Source organism: Hippopotamus amphibius, chromosome 11 (assembly GCF_030028045.1).
Source record: "Hippopotamus amphibius kiboko isolate mHipAmp2 chromosome 11, mHipAmp2.hap2, whole genome shotgun sequence".
In the NCBI taxonomy this organism is placed as follows: domain Eukaryota; kingdom Metazoa; phylum Chordata; class Mammalia; order Artiodactyla; family Hippopotamidae; genus Hippopotamus; species Hippopotamus amphibius.
The window spans coordinates 22,879,891-22,903,389 of NC_080196.1; the positions used below are offsets into that span (position 1 = coordinate 22,879,891).

Genomic DNA, 23,499 nt, shown 5'->3' on the forward strand with positions numbered 1-23,499 from the left:
ATTGTAATATCCATAAAAGTTAATAATACATGTTCTATTTTGTAAAGATATCTCTTTACTTTGTCAAATTTAAATATTCACATGTAATGAATACTGGAAAGTCTGTTTGTGTATTTACTTAGATTCCAGATACAGAGCTGAAGAACTGATTAAAAGAGATGAACAGGTATTCTGTGCTGACAAGAGATGTATGAATGGAGACATATTCACTCTCATAGCTCATATCCCTTGGAAGCTTCCTCAGTGGGTGGGAGAGATCAGAAAAATCCCTGGGTGTGCTTAATCTCAGCCTCTAGTGAATGAACAAGAGTCCACAATCCCCCAAATAAGAAAAACTGTTAGGTAATTGTGGGTTTTCCAGTGGACCTTTTCACTTTTATGTAAACTACGGACAGCCACCTGTGGCCTGTGAATCTATTAAATGTGAGACCTGGAGAGTAACAGGAAGTTCTCAGGTGAACCCCAACTTCTGAAGCTATGATCCAAGCTCTACCTCTATAAGGCAGATGATTTCTTCTGTGATGAGAAAATAGTTCTGTTATAACCATATCATTATCGTTAATGATATCTGTCACCAGTTAATCACTAGAGCAATAACTCTAGGATTTATGAAATTGTAATATATATACATATGCACAAACTATTTATTTATTTATTCATAGAATCTTTAGAAAATAACCAAAAAAAAAAAGGACATAACTTTTCTGGAAAGGAGGATAAGAAGGATTTAGAGTAGGTAACTTCAGGATATCATTGAAAGAAAACTTCACATTTCTTATTCAAGAGATTTAGCTGAGATCTTTATACATGAAAGGAGAAACCATAATTAGATGATGTTAAAAGTCTCCAACATCTGAGGGACTGCAGGAGGATATTTCACATTTCTCCCTAACTTGGGTCTCTTGCCAGCAACCTTCTTAGAGCCCACTTAAACTCTTTGTTTCTCAAGGTGTAGATCAAAGGGTTAAGGGAGGGTGTCACTACAGTATAGAAGAGGGTGAGGAATTTACTGCGATTCTGTGTGTACTTGCTCTTGGGTTGGATGTAGACTGAAGTTATAGTCCCGAAGAACAAAACCACAACAATTAGGTGGGACCCACAAGTCCCAAATGCTTTTCTCCTGCCTTCCGCGGATTTTATCCTCAGCACACTCCTAACAATGTAGCCATAGGAGACCAGAATAAGCCCCAGAGGTAAAACAACATAGAGAACACTAGCTATGGAGAGCTCATTTTCCAGGAAGGTTGTGTCTGCACAGGCAATTTTAATCAGGGCAGGCTCCTCGCAAGTAAAATCATCCACCCTGTGGTGGCTGCAGAGAGGCAACTGGAAAACGAGGATGGTCTGAATTGCGGATGGCACAAAACTACTGATCCAGGCCAGAGCTGCGAGTTGCTGGAGAAGCTTTGGGTGCATGATAACGCCATAGTGGAGGGGTCGACAGATAGCATTGAAGCGGTCATAGGCCATAACAGTCAGGAGGACACACTCCGTGGAGCCCAGCGCCAAAGAAACATACAGTTGGATCACACAACCAGTGTAGCTAATGGTCTTCTCAGGCCCCTTGAGATTCCAAAGCATCTGTGGGACAATACTGGTAGTGAAACAGAGGTCCAGGAAGGAGAGATTCGAGAGGAAGAAATACATGGGTGTGTGGAGTTTGGGGTTAAAGTATGAGACCAATATGATTGCTGTGTTCCCCATCAGTGTCAGAATGTATAAAATAGAGACGACCAGAAGGAGAACCATCTCCAGGTGAGGCTGATCAGAAAAGCCCAGTAAGATGAACCCTGCTGGAGTGCTAAAATTTGTCCCTTTCATTGCTTCATTGTGAGTCACCTTTCTTGGTCATTCCTGAGATATTATAACCAATGGAAAAATAACAAATGAGTAAAATGAGCATTTAGACACTGATTTTCTTATCCAGAGAAATAACAAAGTTATGCAAAATAAAAAAGTATAATAAGTTAACTTGTTATATGGAAAGTGAGACAAATACACAAAGTCATGAAAACACCAAATCCGTTGCAAGGAAATATATAATCGTAGAATAGACATTAGGTCATATACAAAAACAGATTTGAGATGTATCCCAAGTTCTCTGAAGATAAAATACACCGGCTATATACATGGATATCGTCAAAAAGCAAAGAAATTGAAAATAAGATGATTTTTACACATATAGTAACATGATAGATGATAGATACAAAAGATAAATTGAAAAATACATGAAATGAGCAAGAGTCTGAGAGACAAAGTACACAGAATTGGAGACATAGAGACAAAATAAGATGTTGGAGTTTTTACACAGGAACAATTAGATATGAATATCATTAATATTTATTATTTTTCTGTGAAGCCAATAATTACTGACCTAATAATATCATTGAGGAAAACTTGTGTGATCTCCCTATTTGAGTCATTGCCCTGCTATTTTACAAACAATTTTCTCCAGAAAATTCTAATTCACAGTCCCCAATAAGCAAGCTCTGCACCTTGTGACACCTATAGCCCACATGCTTTAGTGTGATTTTATTACAAGAGTAATAATACAATCCATTGACCTTTCATAAAGTAAGTTGTGTGGAATTTATCAGTATCTTTTAAACTATTAACTTGCAAAGATTATGAAGCATATTTATGAAAATTTGTGCTTCTGAATGGATAATTTTGAAGTCTCCAGAATCAGTGTGGTCATTTACCCGTGAGTTCAAATCTAAACAAGTTACTCAAAAACAAACAATTAAACAACAACACCCTCCAATGAAAATTCCTGATTTTCCCTTAAAGATCCCAATGAGAAAATAAAAGTGACTTCTAAGAACCCTTGCCAGGCTCTCAGGCAATTATTACATAGTGCAGTTTAGAGAGAACAAGTGGCTTATTTTCTTTGGCATCCACAGTAATAATCAGTTGCATTGTGAATTTTTGCCAAGACAAAACTATTATGTGTTTTGAGTACAGGATGATCAATTTTTCAGTATTATAGCAAAAGAAAGAAATTGATCCTGGTGGTCACATTGGTTAGCATTAGTTTATCTGCCCATGCATTTTGGTGGTAAAATAAAAACCCTGAGTGTTATGATGCATCAAATTGACATTGACCTTACCTGGCTGGATTTCCTCTGTTATTCAGTAAAGCATAAAAGAACTGTGCTATTGAAAGATCAGCGTCTCCTGGGAAAAAGATAACACACGAGTGGCCTTACTTTGCTTGATGTGACTCTACTTTGTCACAGTTTTTCACTTCTGTATTTATGTGGCAAGAATAACCAACATTTTGCAAACAGACACCACACTGGACCTGCTCTCTCTCCCTTTCACATTCATGTTGTTAATTGAGATGAGGATAAAGGGATTTGTATCTGCAAAGAGAAGAAGGCTCTCACTATTCCAGGATTAAGAACAAATGTCAGTTTATACATGAGAAACTGCTTTTGTCCACTGCTAAAGGCAAGTAGCTCTGGACTTCCTCAACTGTTAAAATTAATTTCTTTTTTTTCCCTGAAACAGCAGAGACAGAAGTCGTACCTTCTAGAAAGAATGGCAATCCAGCTGTAGAGGCTCTTGGGGGTTTTGATGAAAAGTTTGATCATGATCACAAGTCTAGGACAGGCAGTGGGAGAACCATATGTGGGCAGTTTGTAAACTCTCTCCTGTAATCTTCTGGCTTAAGCTCTCTTCAGATGGATGGTAGTTAGCTTGCTTACTAAGCACACACCTCTGGAGTTCTTCTTCCCAGGCAACTTCCCATCACTATATTAGAGAGGGAGACAGGTCTCTGGAGACAGAAGAGCCACAGAGGCTTGCATTTCTGTTGCCACTGGAAGACAATTAATTGCATACCACCTTCTAAACACACACATGCATGTTCACATGCACTTTGCTGTAAATGTGCCCAAAACAGATACCTTCATGTTGTCATAATAAATGAAATAACAGATAGAAAAGATGATTAAAATTCCTGGCTGTGACAACATGGTTCAATTCTACTTGTAATAAATATTGCAGAGCCAGATAAGGTCATTCACCTCCTTTTAACCTTATGTTATTAAAATGTTCAATGTTATTTAGATAGTATCTAAAAAGATTTATTTTTGGAAATTTGTTCATTTAAATTTTTGTTAGTGAAACTCAGTTTTGAACACAGTATGGAGACATGAATATATCTGTAAATACATGCTTGAAGTGTGTACACAATTAATGAAGATCCAAGAGCAGATCTATAGACTTCTGGGAAATAGGAAATGTTGGGGAAGAAGTGGACTCTGATGATACCTAGTATAAAAGGGGAGAGAATATTGCAAATTCATGAACTCTTAAGAATTCTTAAGTGTCTAAAAATAAAGTTTTCATATCAGGAAAGATTTACACTACACACATAGCATTGTTATCACTTCTTGAAGAATTGGCAGTGTTTTTTATAGCTGTCTCTAAAGTAGATGGTGTACATCCTGCTTTGTGTGAAATGATCCACCGGGGTGAAGTTTATTTTTATAATGGATATAAGTATATGTATAGAACAATACATGTAAATAATATGCAAATTAAAATGTTCATATACTGGGGCTGGCTGTCCAAAAATTCAACCTAGTGAATTTGAAGATCTAATTGGTTTTATTAAATGAATCATGAATTGAGCAACATCCCATTTACCAAGTAGAGAGAGGTGTAGAAAACAGGAAGCATTTACAGGCAGAAGGGGAGAAGAGTAGATTGTTTGAGACTTAAGTAACTTGCCTATGGTGGATGGTATAGGGCTATGTGTCAGATAACCTCATTGGTGCTGAGTGGAAAATTCCAGACTAACTGGTTAAGAAGACTACATTCCTGAGGGCGGTTGTAACGGCAATTAAGTTAGGTATTAAATCTTGGTTTGCTGATGTGGACTTAGACAAACGACTTCATTTTGGGCCTTTTGTTTCATTTTTAACACCAAATAAAATCTGAATAGCACAAAATTACAGATTCTTCATTTTATTGATCTACTTTATCTCTTATATTCCACAACATTTATTTTATGTTCAATTAATAGCCTCCCAGCAGTTTCTGAATACTTTTCCTTTTTGAACTTATGTAATTTACACCATATCTACTTATCAAAGTCCAACTGAAATCTCATCTTTTACAAATGTGTCTTTCATGTACTAATTAATAAAAATATGAGAAAAAGGGATCCTTAAAGGGAATTTAAGTACTCTATTATATCTAGGGCAGACAGAGTATAATAGGAAATGACAGGAGATACACTTGGAAGTGTGAAAAAGAACCAAATCACAAAGGGAATAACTGATATTATGCTAAGGAGGCTGGACTTCCTGTGATTCTAGGAGAGTATTTTCTATTATATAAGGTCATGGACTCCAGAGTCAGACCAACCTAGGTTCTAATTCCCAGGGCAAGTTACTGAACTTCTAGAAGGTAAAGTTTGTAACATGCTTGGCAGAGCACCTGGCACCTAGCAAAACTCAGCACATGTTCACCCACTGATATATTAACAGTGAGACTACTCATGGGGCGTGATTAAAACAGAAGAACAATAATTTTTATTCCTTTATTCATTCCGCTTGTACCATGTAGCAGGCCTTTCCTTGCTCCTGGATTACATCTTTAGAATGTCCCATAATCTTTTTGGTCACTTACAAATAGTAAAGATGTCCTCTTTTAGTAATAAACTATTCTCACATAGTAATTAAAATGTGCACTCTTGGGCAACACTTAATTTATATTTAAAGATTCTGTGTTTCCCGAGTTTGAGCCTTTTTACATTTGAGACATTTCAGTGGGGATTGGGTGAGGGAAGAGTCCCTACTTTCCATCTTGTGCATCTTCCTCTGTGCCTCTAGCTTGATAAGTGCAGTTTCTGAACTTGCCAGGGTAAACTTCTGTGAGGGAAAAGGAGAAGCTAGGCAGAAAAGTTTCCTTGGCTCTGTAGCCAAAGACTGCTTTTCAATTTCTCAGATTTATGTATTTTTAGTCAATTATCAGACAATTATAAATGTGAGGTCATCTGGTTAATTTCATCAGTTATCAGGGGAACACAAATTGAAATCATGATATATACCACCAAATTGGCTAAAATTAAAAGGACAGAAAATATGAAGATATGAGCGAACAGGATACGTTTGTAAATATATAGGTTTTTACATGTATAGTACAGATTATACAATTGGAAATTTAACATGAACGTGGCAGAAGTGAGAAAACAACTCAGTGTTGTGTGTTTATGAGGGCAGAACTTAAATATCTTTGTGGTTTGGCCTAGATGGAAACAAAATTGAAAAATCAGAGGGGCAAAACTATCTTTTTCAGAATCATCTCCTGAGACAGTTTTTTTTTTTTAATATCACGGAGCCTGATGTTAATTGCCATATTGACAGAACTGTGTCCTGGTCCATGGTGCTTTCAGTTCTGTGGTGAAGAAAACAAGGTTCTAGTCCTGGTCTGCAGGCGGTCTCTGGTAAGTGGCAGAACCTTTCATGTGACAACATCAAGGTATTCTTGCTACTAGGTTGCCTTGGTTAGAATTTTCGCTTTTGGGAGTGAAAGGTGTATGTCTTGGTCATCTGGTTTCCAGCGCAGCGCTGATTTAATTGGATTTTCCCCTCTGGGCACAGGAGTCTGTCGGTCATGTGGCATCACCTGAGGGGTAATTTGCAAACTCCTCTGTCAGACTGCATGCCCATCTGGAATGACAGCAAAGAAACTTTCCATTCTTGTGAAAGGCCGACAGATACTAAACTGCCTGGTTTGGGTCTGTTTCTAGTAATATCGGCCATGTAATAAATAATGGGAAATCAGAGCTTCATTATATCTTGTAGTCCCAGAGGATATATTTTATAAAACTGGGAAATATTTAGCTATGCTCTTATGGGAAAAAAATGATTTTTAACACTATACATGACCACAGTATTCTATAGACTGCAGAAGGATAGCCAAGATGAAACACTTTGGACACTCCAAAACTGGTACTTTTTGCATATGCAGTTAGAGAAAGCTGGTTTGATAAACATTTTTTTTTTTCAGAATTCTGAACCTGAGGAAACAAAAGTTGTCCTAGGAGAAAGCTTGAAAGTATAACTCTTACTATGTCCTAGAGATGCAAACATAGCCCACAATGCCTGAGATTATGGGCTTGGGTTAATTAGTAGAAACTAAAATCAAATGGAAAAAAAGAGGAGAGAAGAAGACTTTTTAAACTCAAATGAGTAAATTTAACTCATTCCAACTATTCTTTTTAAACTAATAAGTTTATATTATAATGTCTTATTCATGATTAGGTTTTAAAATGAAGTTGTGAAATCTCTGCTTCTGTCTTTGTGTAAAAAATTATTTGTAAAGGGGCTCTATTTAATTGGTTTAAAGGAAATACTGGTAAAACAAACAGGTTACAGATACTTGCTTCTTGAGTTTTGTTAGAGATTAAGGCCTTTAAGGGTAAAAAATTATAGTATACATGTTATTAAGCTATCAGAATATCAAAGGAAATATTTCAGTATGTAAAGAGAGTAGGACATATTGTTGATGGCAGAGGTATAAACAATGGAGATACATTTTGTTAAGGGAGAAAAAGAGAGGAATTTTGTTGTAGAGCTGGTTGTTTCGGGATGGGAAGAAAACAGGGGGCAAACTAATATGGATACAGAAAATTGTGGAAGGTTTATGGAAAAAGAAGCTTGAGAAAAGAGTTTTGTGCGTGGTCAAAACCAGCTAAAATTAGATTGAATTCAATTAAGTAAATGAATTTTGTTATTAAAAGTAAGTTGGCACAAGACTGGAGTTTGATTTTCTCTCTCTGTTAAGAAAACAAAGTTTTCCTGGAATACTGAGCTGCTTTAGATAACAGATAGTAAGTTTTTTTTTTTTTCTCCAGCTAACTTTGTTTTCCAGAGGGCTCCCTAAGTCTTCTCAGAGAGAAATATTAAACAAATGAGAGGTAATAAATATCCTATGTTATATTTCATGTGTAATAGCCATAAATATACATGTCCTAAAACTTATATGAGGTTACTAAAATTTGAATTATATTATCAGTCATAATTCTAGTTATTATCTTAAAATGTTGTATGTCATAGCAACTTGGTTAAGCTTCGTAGTCAGTTGCACTGTAGTCAGCTCTTTAATCATGACTTTTTAAGTCTTTTGTCATTCATACAGCTATTGTTTCACTCTTATTCTTTTGCAAAAATGCTTCATCTTCAAGAAGATTCACGAGAAGGACGTTTTGACAAGTATAGGTTTCTGACAACTTTCAAATCATACTGCTGAACCTGGAAAGAAATTAGAAGATTCTAATAGAAACTCTGATGGTCTCATAAAACTGTTTACCAAATGTTTCTTTCCCTATCAAAAGGCTTTTACTTTCTACTAATGACATACCCACACAAATCACTTCTCGTGATCGATTATATTCAAAATGTATACTTTTTTTTAAGCTCTTTAATGAAGTATAATTGCTTCACACTGTTGTGCTGGTTTCTGCTGTACAACAAAGTGAATTAGCTGTATTTATACATATATCCCCATAATCCCTCCCTCCCGTGACTTATACTGTTTTGATATATATAAAAAGCACCAATAATGCATCTTGGAATATTTGATATTTAATGTTTTAAATATCTACATCGTCATTAATTAACTTACCCTCAATATTTTCTCTATTAAATATTCTTGAATACTGATGATTGTTAGGAGTTACTTCCTAACATTGATCCTTAAACTCTGTGCTATTTGGTTGCGAAGAGTCTTTGGAGTACACTCTCCTCAGCACCAGCTGTAACAACACCACCAATAACAGTGATAACTGTCATTTACCGACTACTGAATATATAAAAAGAACAGCTCGAGCTCATTATATGTTTGCCTAGTTTCACCTTCAAAACCACACCTGTACTATTTTTGTCCTCATTCTACACGTGTGGAAACCAAGGAGCAGGAAGCTGGAGCAGCTCAGCCCCACTAGTAAAACATGGTCCAGTGTTCAGTCCAGCCAGTCTGGTTCCAGAATCTAAGATGTGAGGCTCTGCTGAATGATTTCTAGGAAGATTTATTCCATTCGTTCTGATTCCCTGCACTCTTTGTCCCCAAGAAAAATAAGAATGAAATAGACCAAATGGCTCCAAAGACTGTCCCTTCTAGGAAGTTACAGCCCTGGTGTCTAGGCTTCTTTGTAACGTGTGAGACTTTTTTGGATGATTTTATTTTAGTTTTGAAGCTTCTCCTTTGGTTTTAATCAGCATATGTGATGGAAACAGTAACTTTTGATTTATATTTAAAATATCCTAAAGAAAATCTAAACCACATCTAAAGTGACTAGTATCTTTATTTTTTAAAATTCTTTTCCATTATGGTTTATCACAGGATATTGAACATAGTTTCCTGTGCTATACAGTAGCACCTTGTTGTTTATCCATCTTATACATAATAGTTTGCATCTACTAATCCCAAATTGCCAATCCTACCATCCCCCTACTATCTCTAAACACACAGACCATGTCTTCTGTTTACATAAAAATCCAGTCACAAGCATGTTCTGTCTCAAAACAAAATTCTCAAACAAATGGATTTTTAGAATGTGCTTGGGGCTTCCCTGATGCTGCAGTGGTTAAGAATCTGCTTGCCAATACAGGGCACACAGGTCCGAGCCCTAGGCCGGGAGATCCCACATGCTATGGAGCTACTAAGCCCATGTGCCACAACTATAGAGCTTGTGCTCTATAGCCCATGAGGCACAACTATTGAGCCCACGTGCCACAACTGCTGAAGCCTGTGTGCCTAGAGCCTGTGATCTGCAACAAGAGAGGCTACCGCAATGAGAAGCCTGCACACTACAATGAAGAGTAGGCCCCTCTCTCTGCAACTAGAGAGAGCCCATGCAGCAAGGAAGATCCAGCCTAGCAAATAAATAAATACATACATACATACATTTATAGAATGTGCTAAGGTTTCTTTGCTTCAATAATCGATGAACCAGCAGAGGATAAAGGACATGTTGTACAGGGCATAAAAATATGGAGATATAGACAGAGAGTTCCCAAAAGAAATTTATTAACTTTAAAACTCTTAGAGTTATATTCTATACCAAGTTATAAAATCACAGCATAGTATTAGCTTTTACAGGTTAACCTCTCCTTACAGAATTGTAAACCAGGGGTTGGTTTGCAAACTATAAGCAGTGAACCAAATATCACCTGATGCCATTTTGTGTAAATACAGTTTCATTGGAATATGAGTAGATCACTCACTTACATATTGTCTAGAGGCTGCTTTCATGCTATAGCTGTAGAGTTTAGTGGTTGCTGCAGAGATCTTAAGCCACAAACTTAGAATATTAAGTATCTATCCCTTTGCAGAAAATGTTTGCTAACCCCTGTAACAGATAAAAAGACACACCTAAGAAACATACCAACAAAATGCAAGGTTTGGAACTTTTTTGAATCCTGATTTGAACTAATCAAGGACAAGAAAACAATTTTAAGACAGGAAAATAAACATGGACTGATAGATTATAATATGGAAATGTTAATTTTAATACTAAAGTATTTGTTTGCAATATTGTGATGCCTGGGATTTACTTTTTAAAATTACAGCAAAAAATTGTGGGAGGAAATAGATGAAATGAAATTGGCTTGATATTGATAATTGTTAGATCTTGCTTGTTATGTAAACAGATTTATCTTATATTATTCTATCTCCACTTTCTATGTTTGAAATTTTTGTATATTAAGAACTTTGTTCTGTGTTACTGATTTCCATCCTGGTTTCATTTTTTTCAGACAAAATGATCTTATTCCTTTAAACTTTTGAAATGAATCACTTATTATTCAATATATGGTCAACATTTTAGAAATGTTTTGTGTACGCCTGAAACATTTTTGTACATATTTGATAGTTTTGGTGTTTTCACTGTATTTATTATGTAATTTTTGTTGTGCTATTTATATTTTGTATATCCTTACTCTTTTATGTTTGTATGTCTTTTCTACCAGGTATTCATACAATTCTTGCTGTGGATTTGTCTATTTCCTTTCTTATTTACTAGGTTTTGCTTTATATTTTGAAGTTATGTTATAGAATGCATATAAATTTAAGATTATTATAACTTTCAAGTGGACTGACTATTTTAACATTATGAATTGTCCCTCCTTCTTCCTAATAATAGTTCTTCCCTTAAAGGCTACTTTTTCTGATACTAGTATGACCATGCCAGCTTTCTTTTGGCTAGGGTTCACATGGTATGTCTTTATTCTTTACTGTTCATCCTCTTATATAGTTATCTTTTAAAAAAAAAATTACTCTGCTAAAAATGAAAAGAATATATGGAAAATATTTTTTTATCTTATTGTGGGCATAATGATATCATTTTCACTAGTTTTTAAAAATTTATTGTGTATTTGAAATTGTAAGATTTTAAGTGATTTCGGTAATCTTGTGGCTTATTAGGCATTTGGCTGTCCTAATCCATCAGTGAAATAATTAAATTTGAATATAACTACAGTTATAATTATTAATGTCAATAAAAGCTTATCTTATGACTAGAGATGCATAAAGTTTACATAGACAACACTTATGTTACCTTATCAGTTTCTTCTGTCTAGATCATGTTTTTCTTCTCCAATATGGTTGCTTTCCTTTACTATTTTATTCAACTTCTTTCTATATCCAGCTAGAGTTAGTTATCTTTGTTAAAATGATTCCTTGGGATTAATCTCCATTAAAAGAATTTATTTAAAAAAAACAGATTTATTAAACAGTAACATGTTGCAAGGATGTCTAAGCAGGCTCTAGAATTAAAGTCAGTAAGGATCTTGATAATATTTGTAAATAAATAACTACTGTGATTATGTGTAAACTAAAGTCAATATTTTTGAACTGAAGATATTACCAGGATTTTAAAGTATGTTATTAGAATAGTTAAAACTTTATATAAAATATGAAAAAAATTATAAATTCTATAAAATTGTAATATCCATAAAAGTGAATAACATATAAGGGACAAAGATATTTTTTGGTAAAGAAATTTGTTTACTGTGTCAAATATAAATATTCAGATTAAATGACAATACTTAAAAATGTGTTTGCATATTTGCTTAGATTCCAGAGCTAAAGGATTGATCAAAAGAGATCGAGAGGTATCCTGTGCTGACAAGAAATGTATAACAAAGTGAGAGAGTAGCATTGACATATATAGACTACCAAATGTAAAATAGATAGCTAATGGAAAGCTGCTGCATAGCACAGGGAGATCAACTCCATGCTTGATGATGACCAGGAGGGGTGGGGTAAGGAGGGTGGGAGGGAGGCTCAAGAGGGAGGGGATTGGGGATATATGTATAGATACAGCTGATTCACTTTGTTGTACAGTAGAAACTGGCACAACATTGTAAAGCAATTATACTCCAGAAAAGAGCAGAGGGAAAAAAAAGAAATGTATGAAAGAGAAATATTCAGGCTCATGGCTCATGTCCCTTGGAATCTTCCTCTGTGTGTGGGAGAGATCAGAAAAATCCCTAGGTGTGCTTAATTCCGGTTGCCTCTAGTGAATGAAGAATCAATAATCCCTCAAATGAGAAAAATTGTTAGGTAATTGTGGGTTTTCCAGTGGACCATTTCAGTTTTATGTAAACTATGGACAGACAACTATGGTCTGTGGAACATTGAATGTGAAAGCTGGAAAGAAATAGGAAGTTCTCAGGTGAACCCCAACTTCTGCAGCTATGATCTGAGCTCTACCTCCATAAGGCAGATTTCTTCTGCGATGAGAAAATAGATCTGTGATAGTCATATCAGTCCTGTCATTAGTTAATCACTGGAGCAATAGATCAGGATTTGTGAAATTATAATACATATACATATGCACACACTATAAATATTTATTTATTAATTCATAGAACCTTTGGAAAATAATGAAAAAAAGAGACAACATTTCTGGAAAAGAGGATAAGAAGGATTTAGAGTAGGTAACTTCAGGATATCATTGAAGGAAAATTCCACACCTACTTTATTCAGGAGACTTAGCTGTGATGTTTATAAATGAAAGGAGAAACCATAATTAGATGATGTTAAAAGTCTCCAACATCTGAGGGACTGCAAGAGGATATTTCACATTTCTCCCTAACTTGGATCTCTTCCCAGCAACCTTCTTAAAGCCCACTTAAACTCTTTGTTTCTCAAGGTGTAGATCAAAGGGTTAAGGGAGGGTGTCACTACAGTATAGAAGAGGGTGAGGAATTTACTGCGATTCTGTGTGTACTTGCTCTTGGGTTGGATGTAGACTGAAGTTATAGTCCCAAAGAACAAAACCACAACAATTAGGTGGGACCCACAAGTCCCAAATGCTTTTCTCCTGCCTTCCGCGGATTTTATCCTCAGCACACTCCTAACAATGTAGCCATAGGAGACCAGAATAAGCCCCAGAGGTAAAACAACATAGAGAACACTAGCTATGGAGAGCTCATTTTCTAGGAAGGTTGTGTCTGCACAGGCAATTTTAATCAGGGCAGGCTCCTCGCAAGTAAAATCATCCACCCTGTGGTGGCTGCAGAGAGGCAACTGGAAAACGAGGATGGTCTGAATTGCGGATGGCACAAAACTACTGATCCAGGCCAGAGCTGCGAGTTGCTGGAGAAGCTTTGGGTGCATGATAACGCCATAGTGGAGGGGTCGACAGATAGCATTGAAGCGGTCATAGGCCATAACAGTCAGGAGGACACACTCCGTGGAGCCCAGCGCCAAAGAAACATACAGTTGGATCACACAACCAGTGTAGCTAATGGTCTTCTCAGGCCCCTTGAGATTCCAAAGCATTTGTGGGACAATACTGGTAGTGAAACAGAGGTCCAGGAAGGAGAGATTCGAGAGGAAGAAATACATGGGTGTGTGGAGTTTGGGGTTAAATTATGAGACCAGTATGATCGCTGTGTTCCCCATCAGTGTCAGAATGTATAAGATAGAGACGACCAGAAGGAGAACCATCTCCAGGTGGGGCTGGTCAGAAAAGCCCAGTAAGATGAACCCTGCTGGAGTGCTAAAATTTGTCCCTTTCATTGCTTCATTGTGAGTTACCTTTCTTGGTCATTCCTCTTTTCTTCCTGAGAAGAAAGTGAGATATCATAACCAATGGATAAATAACAAATGAGTAAAATGAGCATTTAGACACTGATTTTTTTTATCCCGAGAAATAGCAAAGTAAAGCTATGCAAAATAAAAAGTATAATAGGTTGACGTTATATAGAGAGACAAATACACAAAGTCATGAAAACACCAAATGCATAGCAAGGAAATATATAAGCATAGAGTAGACATTAGGTCACATACAAAAACAGATTTCAGATATATCCCAAACTTTCTGAAGATAAAATACACAAGCCATCAATGTGCATACTGTGAAAAAGGAAAGAAACTAAAAATAAGATGATCGTTACATACATAGATACATGATAGATGATAGATCCATCAGATAAATTGAAAGATACTTTGAGTGAGCAAGAGTGTGACAGAAAGTATATAGAATTGAAGACACAGAGACAAGAAAAGAACAGAATTTTCAAACAGGAAGCATTAGATACTATCATCATTAATAATTCATTATTTTTCTGTGAAGCAAATAATTACTGACCTGATAATAGCATTAAGGGAAACATCTGTGATCTCCTATTTGAGTCATTAGTCTACCAACTTTGTAGATATTACTCTCTAGAAAAATCTAATTCACAGTCCCCAAAAAGCAAACTCTTTCCCCTGGTGCCACCTCAGTGCGTATGCTTTAATGCGGTTTTATTACAAGAGTATATGAATTCAGCCACCGAATACTATCCCTTGACCTTGCAAAAAGTAAATTGTGTAGAACTTACCCATGTCTTTTAAACTATTAACTTGCAAAGATTAAGAAATGTAGTTATGAAAATTTGCACTTCTGAACGATCAATTCTGAGGTCTCCAAAATGACAGCATTTACCTGTGAGATCAAATCTAAAGAAATTCCTTAAAAACAAACTAATAAACAACAACAACAACAAACCCTCCATTGAAAATTTCTGATTTTCCCTTAAATATCTCAACTAGAAAACAAAAATTTACTTCTGAGAACCCTCGCCATTATACCGTCTCTTAGGCAATTATTACGTAGTCCAGTTTAAAGAGAGTTAGTGGCTTGTTTTCTTTGGCATTCGTGGTAATAATCAGTGGCATTTTGAATTTTTGCCAAGACAACACTATTATGTGTTTTGAATAGAGGATAATCATTTTTCTGAAATTATAGCAAAAGAAAGAAGCCAATCCTGGTGGTCACATTGGTTAGCTTTAGTCTATCTGCCCATGCATTTTGGTGGTAAAATAAAAACCCTGAGTGTTATGATGCATCAAAATTGACATTGACCTTACCTGGCTGGATTTCCTCTATTATTCAGTAAAGTGTAAAAGAACTGTGCTATTGAAAGACTCAGTGTCTCCTGGGAAAAAGACCACACATGAGTTGCCTCACTTTGCTTGATGTAATTCTACGTTGTCACAATTTTTTCCTTCTGTATTTATGTTGCAAGAATAACCAACATTTTCCAAGAAGACACCACACTGGACCTGTTCTGTCTTTTACACTCCTGCTGTTAATCAAGATGAGGATAAAGGGATTTATGTCTGCAAAGAGGAGCAGGTAGCCAATTTTTCATGATTAGTCAATGCTGGGTTATACATTAAAAAACTGCTTTTGTTTACTGCTAAAGGCGAGAAGCTCTGGACTTTCTCAACTTTTAAAATTAATTTCTCTTTTTTTCCCCAAAACAATTGAGAGAAAGCCCTACCTTCTAGAAAGAATGGCAATCCAACTGTAGAGGCTCTTGGGGGTTTTGATGAAAAGTTCAATCATGATCATGGATCTAGGACAGGCAGTGGAAGAACCATATGTGGGCAATTTGTAAACTCACTTTCTCCTGTAATCTGGCTTAAGCTGTCTTCAGATGGATGGTGGTTAGCTTGCCTACCAAGCACACACCTCTGGAGTTCTTCTTCCCAGGCAACTTCCCATCATTATATTAGACAGGGAGAGAGGTCTCTGGAGACAGAAGAGCCACAGAGGCTTGTGCTTCTGTTGCCACTGGAAGACAATCAATTGCATATCACCTTCTAAACACACACATGCATGTTCACATGCACTTTGTTGTAAAGGTGTCCAAAACAGCTACCTTCATGTTGTCATAATCTAGAGATAACAGGTAAAAAGCACCATTAAAGATCCAGGCTGTGAAAACATCCTTCAGTTCTACTCATAATAAACTTTGCAGAGCCCCTTAAGGTCCTTCACCTACTTTGTATCACATATGCTATTAAAAGGGTCAATATTATTTAGATAGCACCTTAAAAGATTTTTTATTGAAGTATAGTTGCATTAGTTTCAGGTGTATAGCAAAGTGATTCAGTTTTATATAGTACATATATGTATATATTCTTTTATATATGTTTTATGGGAGACACTGGTATGAGACTAGAATGAAGAGAAAAGAGAAGCCAGGGTATTTCTGTCTTCCACTATGCTGTGGAAGGCTTTCCTACCAGGTGTGGCCATCTCCTCTTTTGGTTCCATTTCCATTGGCAGGATTACTATTGTCCCTGCTTCCATCAAGTGATCCTGGTCCTTTTGCTACTTTTGCTTCTTCAAGCCCAGCAATGGTGGTGGCTGCCAGCTGTTTCTAACCTCAGGGTCCACTCACATTCCACTGTTTGGCTTTTCAGCTACCCCATCACTTGTGTAACCCATTTATGCAGTAAAGTCTCCCTATTGCAATGGATTCAAAATTATTTGTAGCTGGCCCCTCACTTGGGACTTTGTACACTCTTTTTTTCTGAAAAGTATATTTCTTAGGAAATATTTGGTCCAATTCTAATCATGTTCTGGTGATAAAATCTGTTTTCTATGAAATAGTTTTACAAATTTCCACAGAGGACAAGTTTTAATCCAAAGCAATGAATTTCTAAATTGGATTTAGATACCATTAAAATAATTGGACGGTACTGGGACTAATCAATGTTTCTTTCTTCCTTGAAATGAGACTTGAGAAACTCTTACTCTGAGTATTGAAAATATTGACCATCCTCTTGAATCAGGATCAAGAACTCAATTACTGATTTGTATGATATTACAAATTACTCTGTGACATATGTTACATAGAAACTAATCTCACTTAATGCCACAAATGCCTTTGGAAAATAATCGACTGCAGTTAAGATTCTTTTCTGTGCTGAGAAGAATTTATCAGTATTGAATTGAAGGGCCAATGGCAACAAATCTACAGATGCTTTTTCTAGCACTAAGTTCTGACTACCTGAAAAACAGCTTATCATTCTAATATATAGTAGTCCAACTCTCTGAAAGTGTTTCTGAATAATTCACTTCAATATTCTTTCCATTGAATATGATTCCTCTTGCTTAATCATTCATGTTCAACAACCGCACAACCACCACAAAACATTTGATATGTCAAATCAGTGAGGAACTAACACATTATTAATGTGTCAAACAATGATCTAATATTAGATCTCTGGCTAAACAATTTAATGAAAATATACATAAGGGACTTCCCTGGTGGTGCAGTGGTTAAGAATCCTCCTGTCAATGCCTGGGACATGGGTTCGAGCCCTGGTCCAGGAGGATCCCATGTGCTGCGGAGCAACTAAGCCCGTGCACCACAACTACTGAGCCTGCGCTCTAGAGCCCATGAGCCACAACTACTGAGCCCAGGTGCCACAACTACTGAAGCCTGCATGCCTAGAGCCCGCACTCTGCAACAGGAGAAGCCACTGCAATGAGAAAACCATGCACCACAAGGAAGAGTAGCCCCCACTCCCCGCAACTAGAGAAAAAGCCCACATGCAGCAAAAAAGACCCAACACAACCAATAAATAAATAAATAAATAACAATTTAAAAGGAAAAAAAGAAAATATACATAAATGGGTTAAATATGTAAATTTTGCTGAAAAGTATGAATCTTACTTTGATAATGGGAGAAAATATTGATGAATACTTGCATAAACTTAGCATTTGGAAGGTTCTCATAAGGCAAATCAAAAGCCATGGTGATGTGTACATTTTTTGCCTAGCAGATTATAAGACAAAAATAATCACTGAATTGGAATGAGTGGAGGCACTCTTAGGCACTGACATTATAAGAAATACGAATTTTTTCAATTCCTTTAAATATAACAGTATTATATCTATAAAGTAAACATGTAATATTAGGAGAACCTATTTACCTATAAAGCACATATTTTATTACCAAAAAACATTTCATCACAACAGTTTTTAACTTACGCTAAAATTATAAATGCATTTAATGACCAGTAGTATGGAACTTATTCAAATAATTTGGTTCATTCTTAGAATAAACTATTACTCAGGCACTGGTGTTATGGTTAATATTTATTGACATTGAAAAATATTGTTTTAATGAAAATAACTGGTTGCAAAAGGGAAACAAGTCTCACTTATCTAATTATGTAGCTAAGGTCTAATAGCAAAGACATTGCTTTTTTTCCTTTCTTTGCCCACGGGAAAGAATATAAGAACACACACTCTTGAGGGGCTGGGGTAGAGGTGACAAAATTTGTCTGTGATACTGTCTGGCTGGATATAAAGCAAATGTCCAGTTGAGAAATGCCTTCCTTCATGCTTCTCCCTTGAGAAACCCCTGTTCTGGACACTCTACAACTCCATGTTAATTAGAAACTTGGAGATATATGTCCCCAGGGTCTTGAGCATCTGTATCCTATGTACTTCTCATTTTTTCTAAGTTGGTTTTCTCGAATGACTACTACTCAAGAAATATTTACTTTCACTGAGCTTGATGGTATTGGGCAGTGATATTTACTTTAGTGGAGCAATTCTAAAATGCCTAAGTCATGTCACCAACCTTCTTTTCTGCATGCTGACAAAAATAAAAGGCAGAAGGGGGTCACCTAAACGATGTAAAACACCTGTTTTAATTTCTTGTATTGCCACATCTTTCTCACAGTTGCGTGGCCTGCAGGTACATTCATCAGCATTGACTGACTCAGCGACTTTTGACTCACTTTGTCTCTCCTCTACATTCCCTTTCAGGAGTCCTTCCTCTATGCACCTATGTCACATATAGTCATTGTTCATACCACAAGAATAATCAGGAAGAGGCACGGTAGAAAGAAAGTTCTTGAAATTTTTGCCAAAAGGAAAAAGATTTTCCTCTAGATATTTCTTTCGTTTTGTAATAGTTAAAATGTGGAAATAAGCTAAATGTTCTTTAATGGAAGAATGGATAAAGAAAATGAGATTACCTATCAACTATCTATCTATCTGTCTGTCTGTCTATCTATCTATATCTATCTATCTATCTATCTATCTATCTATCTATCTATCATCTATCTATCTATCTATCTATCTATCTATCTATCTATCTATCATGTTCATCAATGAGAAAGAAGGAAATCCTGCCATTTGCTACAACATGTATGAAAATACTAGATGGTATCACTTATGTGGTGAGTTTAAGAGAGAGAGAGAGAGAAACACAGAATGGAGAATAGAATGGTAGGTTCCAGAGGCTAGGGGAAGTAGTACGTGGAGTGATGTAGGTCAAAGGATACAAATTTTCAGTTATAAGATTAAGTTCTGAGGAGTTGATGTATGGCATGGTGACTTTAGTTAATAATATTGTATACTTGAAAGTTGCTGAAAGTAGATCTTAAGTACTCTCACCTCACACAGAGAAAAGAGTTAACTATATTAACTATGTGAGGTGATGAATCTGTTAGTTTTCTTGATCTTTGTAATCATTCTGCAATATATACATATATCAGGTTATCATGTTGTACACTTTAAACACAGACAATTATGTTTGTCAAGTATTTTTTTCAGGTCTTTATTGGAGTAAAATTTCTTTACACCATTGTGCCAGTTTCTGCTGTAGGACAAAGTGAATCAGCTGTATTTATACTTATATCCCTATGTCCTCTCCATCATGAGCCTCCCTCCCACCCTCCCTATCCAATCCCTCTTGGTCATCACCCATCATTGAGTTGATCTTCCTGTGTTATGCAGCAGCTTCCCACTAGCTATCTATTTTACATTTGCTAGTGTATCTATGTCAATGCTACTCTCTCACTTCGTCCCAGCTTCCCCTTCGCCCCGCACCCCACCCCACCCCATGTCCTCAAGTCCGTTCTCTACATCTACATCTTTATTCTTGCCCTGTCACTGGGTTCATCAGAACCGTTTTTTAGATTTCATATATATTCGTTAACATACGGTATTTGCTTTTCTTTTTCTGACTTACTTCCCTCTGTATGACAGACTCTAGGTTATCATGTTGTACACATTAAATACAGACAATTATGGCTGTCGAGTATTCTTCAATGACATTAAAAGAACAAAACTTTAAAAGTGTATTCATCCCACTTATGACACAATGTTACTTTTGGAAGTATAAACATACCTGAATAAAGTGACAAACTTAGCTTTCATTATTCCTAAAAGTAAGTGATTCAATAAGATACTAACTTTAGAGCATAAAATTTGGGGACACAGATGATGATACTGTAGAAAAAGAGTAAGTGAAGAGGTATGGTGAAATGTGTTATAATCTGGGCTTGTTTTGTTCTGCAGAATGTAAAATAGGTGACAAAGACATATTTTGCCTCTTCATGACTTTACCAAATGCCAATTCCTTGTATGGTGCATGGTGTATGTATGGTGTATGGGTGTATGTAAGGTGTATGGGTGTATGTAAGTGAGTTTTTACCTTATTTTTATATCTACATGTTTTTATCAGAATGTGTAGATAAAAAAACTTTTAGATACAAAACACTGAGATAAAAAAATAACACTTATCGAAAACAGAACAAATGTGTGCATGTCTGAGTTTATGTGTCTGTGTTTTTATGTGCATGTATCACAAATACCCTCTTTTCATCAACTTTGAGATATAGAAACTTGTGGTCAGTTGTTAAATAACATATAAAATTATTTAACTTCACTCTGTGCTGAAATCCATCTGTGTCTGACCCTATATCACAATCTGATGAAATATTTAGTTGTAAGACACATTATCAAAACCTTTTTTGTCTATGAATAACAAAAGACAAAAAATATATTCCATTTATTTTTCTGACCCACTACCTCACTGTTACCCATTATGTTTTTAATAAATTTACTTATTTATTTAATGGCTGCATTGGGTCTTCATCGCTGCATGCGGGCTTTCTCTAGCTGCAGAGAGCGGGACCTACTCTTCGTTGTGGTGCGCGGGCTTCTCATTGCAGTGGCTTCTCTTGTTGTGGAGCACAGGCTCTAGGCACACGGGCTTCAGTAGTTGTGGCACATGGGCTTAGTTGTTCCAGGGCATGTGGGATCTTCCCAGACCAGGGCTCGAACCTGTGTCTCCTGTATTGGCAGGCAGATTCATAACCACTGCGCCACCAGGGAAGCCCTATCCATTATGTTTGCATTGTAATTTCTATACAAACAATGATCACTCATGATTCATTTCACACAGGTGTTGAAGTTTGCCTCAGCATTCCTATCCTCTTTTCCTCCCACTTCTACTAACATAATTATACAGCCACCCAAACTGAGAGCTTTTCTTTTCTTCCTAGGAAAATTACCTTCAGTAATAGTTTTCAGGAAATCAAGAAAAGAGGATTGTCACATGAAAAAAGGAGGATGGCTTGATATTTATTGAGTCAAGAAATGATGACACAAAAGAATACCTTTGTTTTTAAGAATGCCTTTTTAATAATTACCCTTTTTCCTTCTCTGTGAAAACTCACAAGTTAAAAAAAAAATCTGAGTTTGCTTCAAATATTATGTCAATAGTAATAATGTTATTTCCCTCAACTGAATTTCGTGTCCATTTTTCTCTTTTACAATAACAGACTAATGGAACAAAACAATGAAATGTCTGGGGGAGATTTTATTTTGCTTGGATTCTCAGACCAGCTTCAATTGGAGGTCATCCTTTTTGTGGTAATTTTGATAACCTATCTTTTGACCCTCCTGGGCAACACAGCCATCATCCTGGTCTCCTGCATGGACTCCAAACTTCACACACCTATGTATTTCTTCCTCACAAATCTCTCCTTCCTTGACCTGTGCTTCACTACCAGCATTGTCCCCCAGATATTGTGGAACCTGAAGGGACCAGCCAAGACCATCTCACCAATGGGCTGTGCCATATGACTCTACATGTCCCTCTCACCGGGTTCCACTGAGTGTGTTCTCCTTACCATCATGGCATTTGACTGCTATGTAGCGGTCTGCAGACCTCTCAATTACACTAATGTCATGCACCCATCTGTTTGCAGGTCCTTAGCAGGAATAGCATGGCTAAGTGGAGTAGGGAACACTCTCATCCAAGGAACCAGCACCCCTCGGCTTCCTCAATGTGGACATTACCATGTGCACCACTTCTTATGTGAAGTGCCTGCCATGATCAAGCTGGCCTGCATTGACATCCATGCAAATGAAGTCCAGCTCTTTGTGGCCACATTTGTTCTCCCTCTTCTTCCTATGGCACTGATATTGGTCTCCTATGGATTCATTGCGCAAGCAGTGGCAAAAATTGTCAGTCCAAGCTTGGCGCAAGGCTCTAGGGACCTGTGGTTCCCATCTACTAGTGGTGTCCCTCTACTTTGGGACCAGCTCAGCCATATACATTCAACCAAAGAGATCCTATGGCCAGGGCCAGGGCAGATGCCTTACACTCTTTTATACTGTGGTAACTCCCACCCTCAACCCCCTCATGTATACTCTGAGGAACAAGGATGTGAAAGGAGCCCTGAGAAGACTGCTGAGAAGACAACAAAATTCCTAAGGAAAAGTCAGGGAAACAGTGACTTTCTGTTGTGGAAATTTATTAAAGAGGCATAACATTAAATAGCTACTCTCAAGTTGTTGCTTACCTTTCTGTCTGTATTTACCTGCGATACGGCTAGCATACTTTAGAAAAAAGAAGCACACTTAGATTCAATTTGTGTAGCTCATGTAATGTCATGTGTGTATGTGTGTGTATTTTGGAAACGAATTCATGCTTTCACTTATTAAATGTCTTTGAAGGGCTGAAGTGTATCCTAAAACTGAGAGAGTTTGTGATCTACCCAATACATATGTGCTTACCTATCTCATTAGGGAATTAAATAGTGTTTAATATGAAATCAGAAAGTTGAAAAGTATATATTTGCATGAGGAAATTACTGTAACATCTCCTTTGTAAAAAAGCCCTGGTGTAATATTATTTAAAACATTTTACACACAGTATCCCAATTCTTTCAAAAAAAAAAACAACAAAACTTGAAAATGTGGGCTTTTTTTTAACACTAAAGGACCAGATCTGTGAATCTATTTAAGATGCTGTTCAGAAAGAAGAATATTTGTTTTTAAATTAAAACAACAGAAATAATAGTTAAATCATTATTAAAATAGACTTAATTTAATGAAATACTAAAACTTAACATAATCTGTCTCAAATGGACCTAGACTC

At 36.4% G+C, this 23,499-nt stretch overlaps 1 protein-coding gene and 2 pseudogenes across 1 annotated transcript; 1 reads left to right on the forward strand and 2 right to left on the reverse strand.

Moving 5' to 3' along the window:
• Positions 1-888: 888 nt before the first annotated feature.
• LOC130831483 (olfactory receptor 2G3-like) lies at positions 889-1,821 on the reverse strand. Its single transcript, XM_057699678.1, has one exon. The coding sequence runs from the start codon at positions 1,819-1,821 to the stop codon at positions 889-891; it is 933 nt and encodes a 310-aa protein (XP_057555661.1).
• Positions 1,822-13,113: 11,292 nt separating this feature from the next.
• On the reverse strand, positions 13,114-14,046 carry LOC130831461 (olfactory receptor 2H1-like; annotated as a pseudogene).
• Positions 14,047-21,899: 7,853 nt separating this feature from the next.
• On the forward strand, positions 21,900-22,833 carry LOC130830836 (olfactory receptor 2G3-like; annotated as a pseudogene).
• The last annotated feature ends 666 nt before the right edge of the window (positions 22,834-23,499 follow it).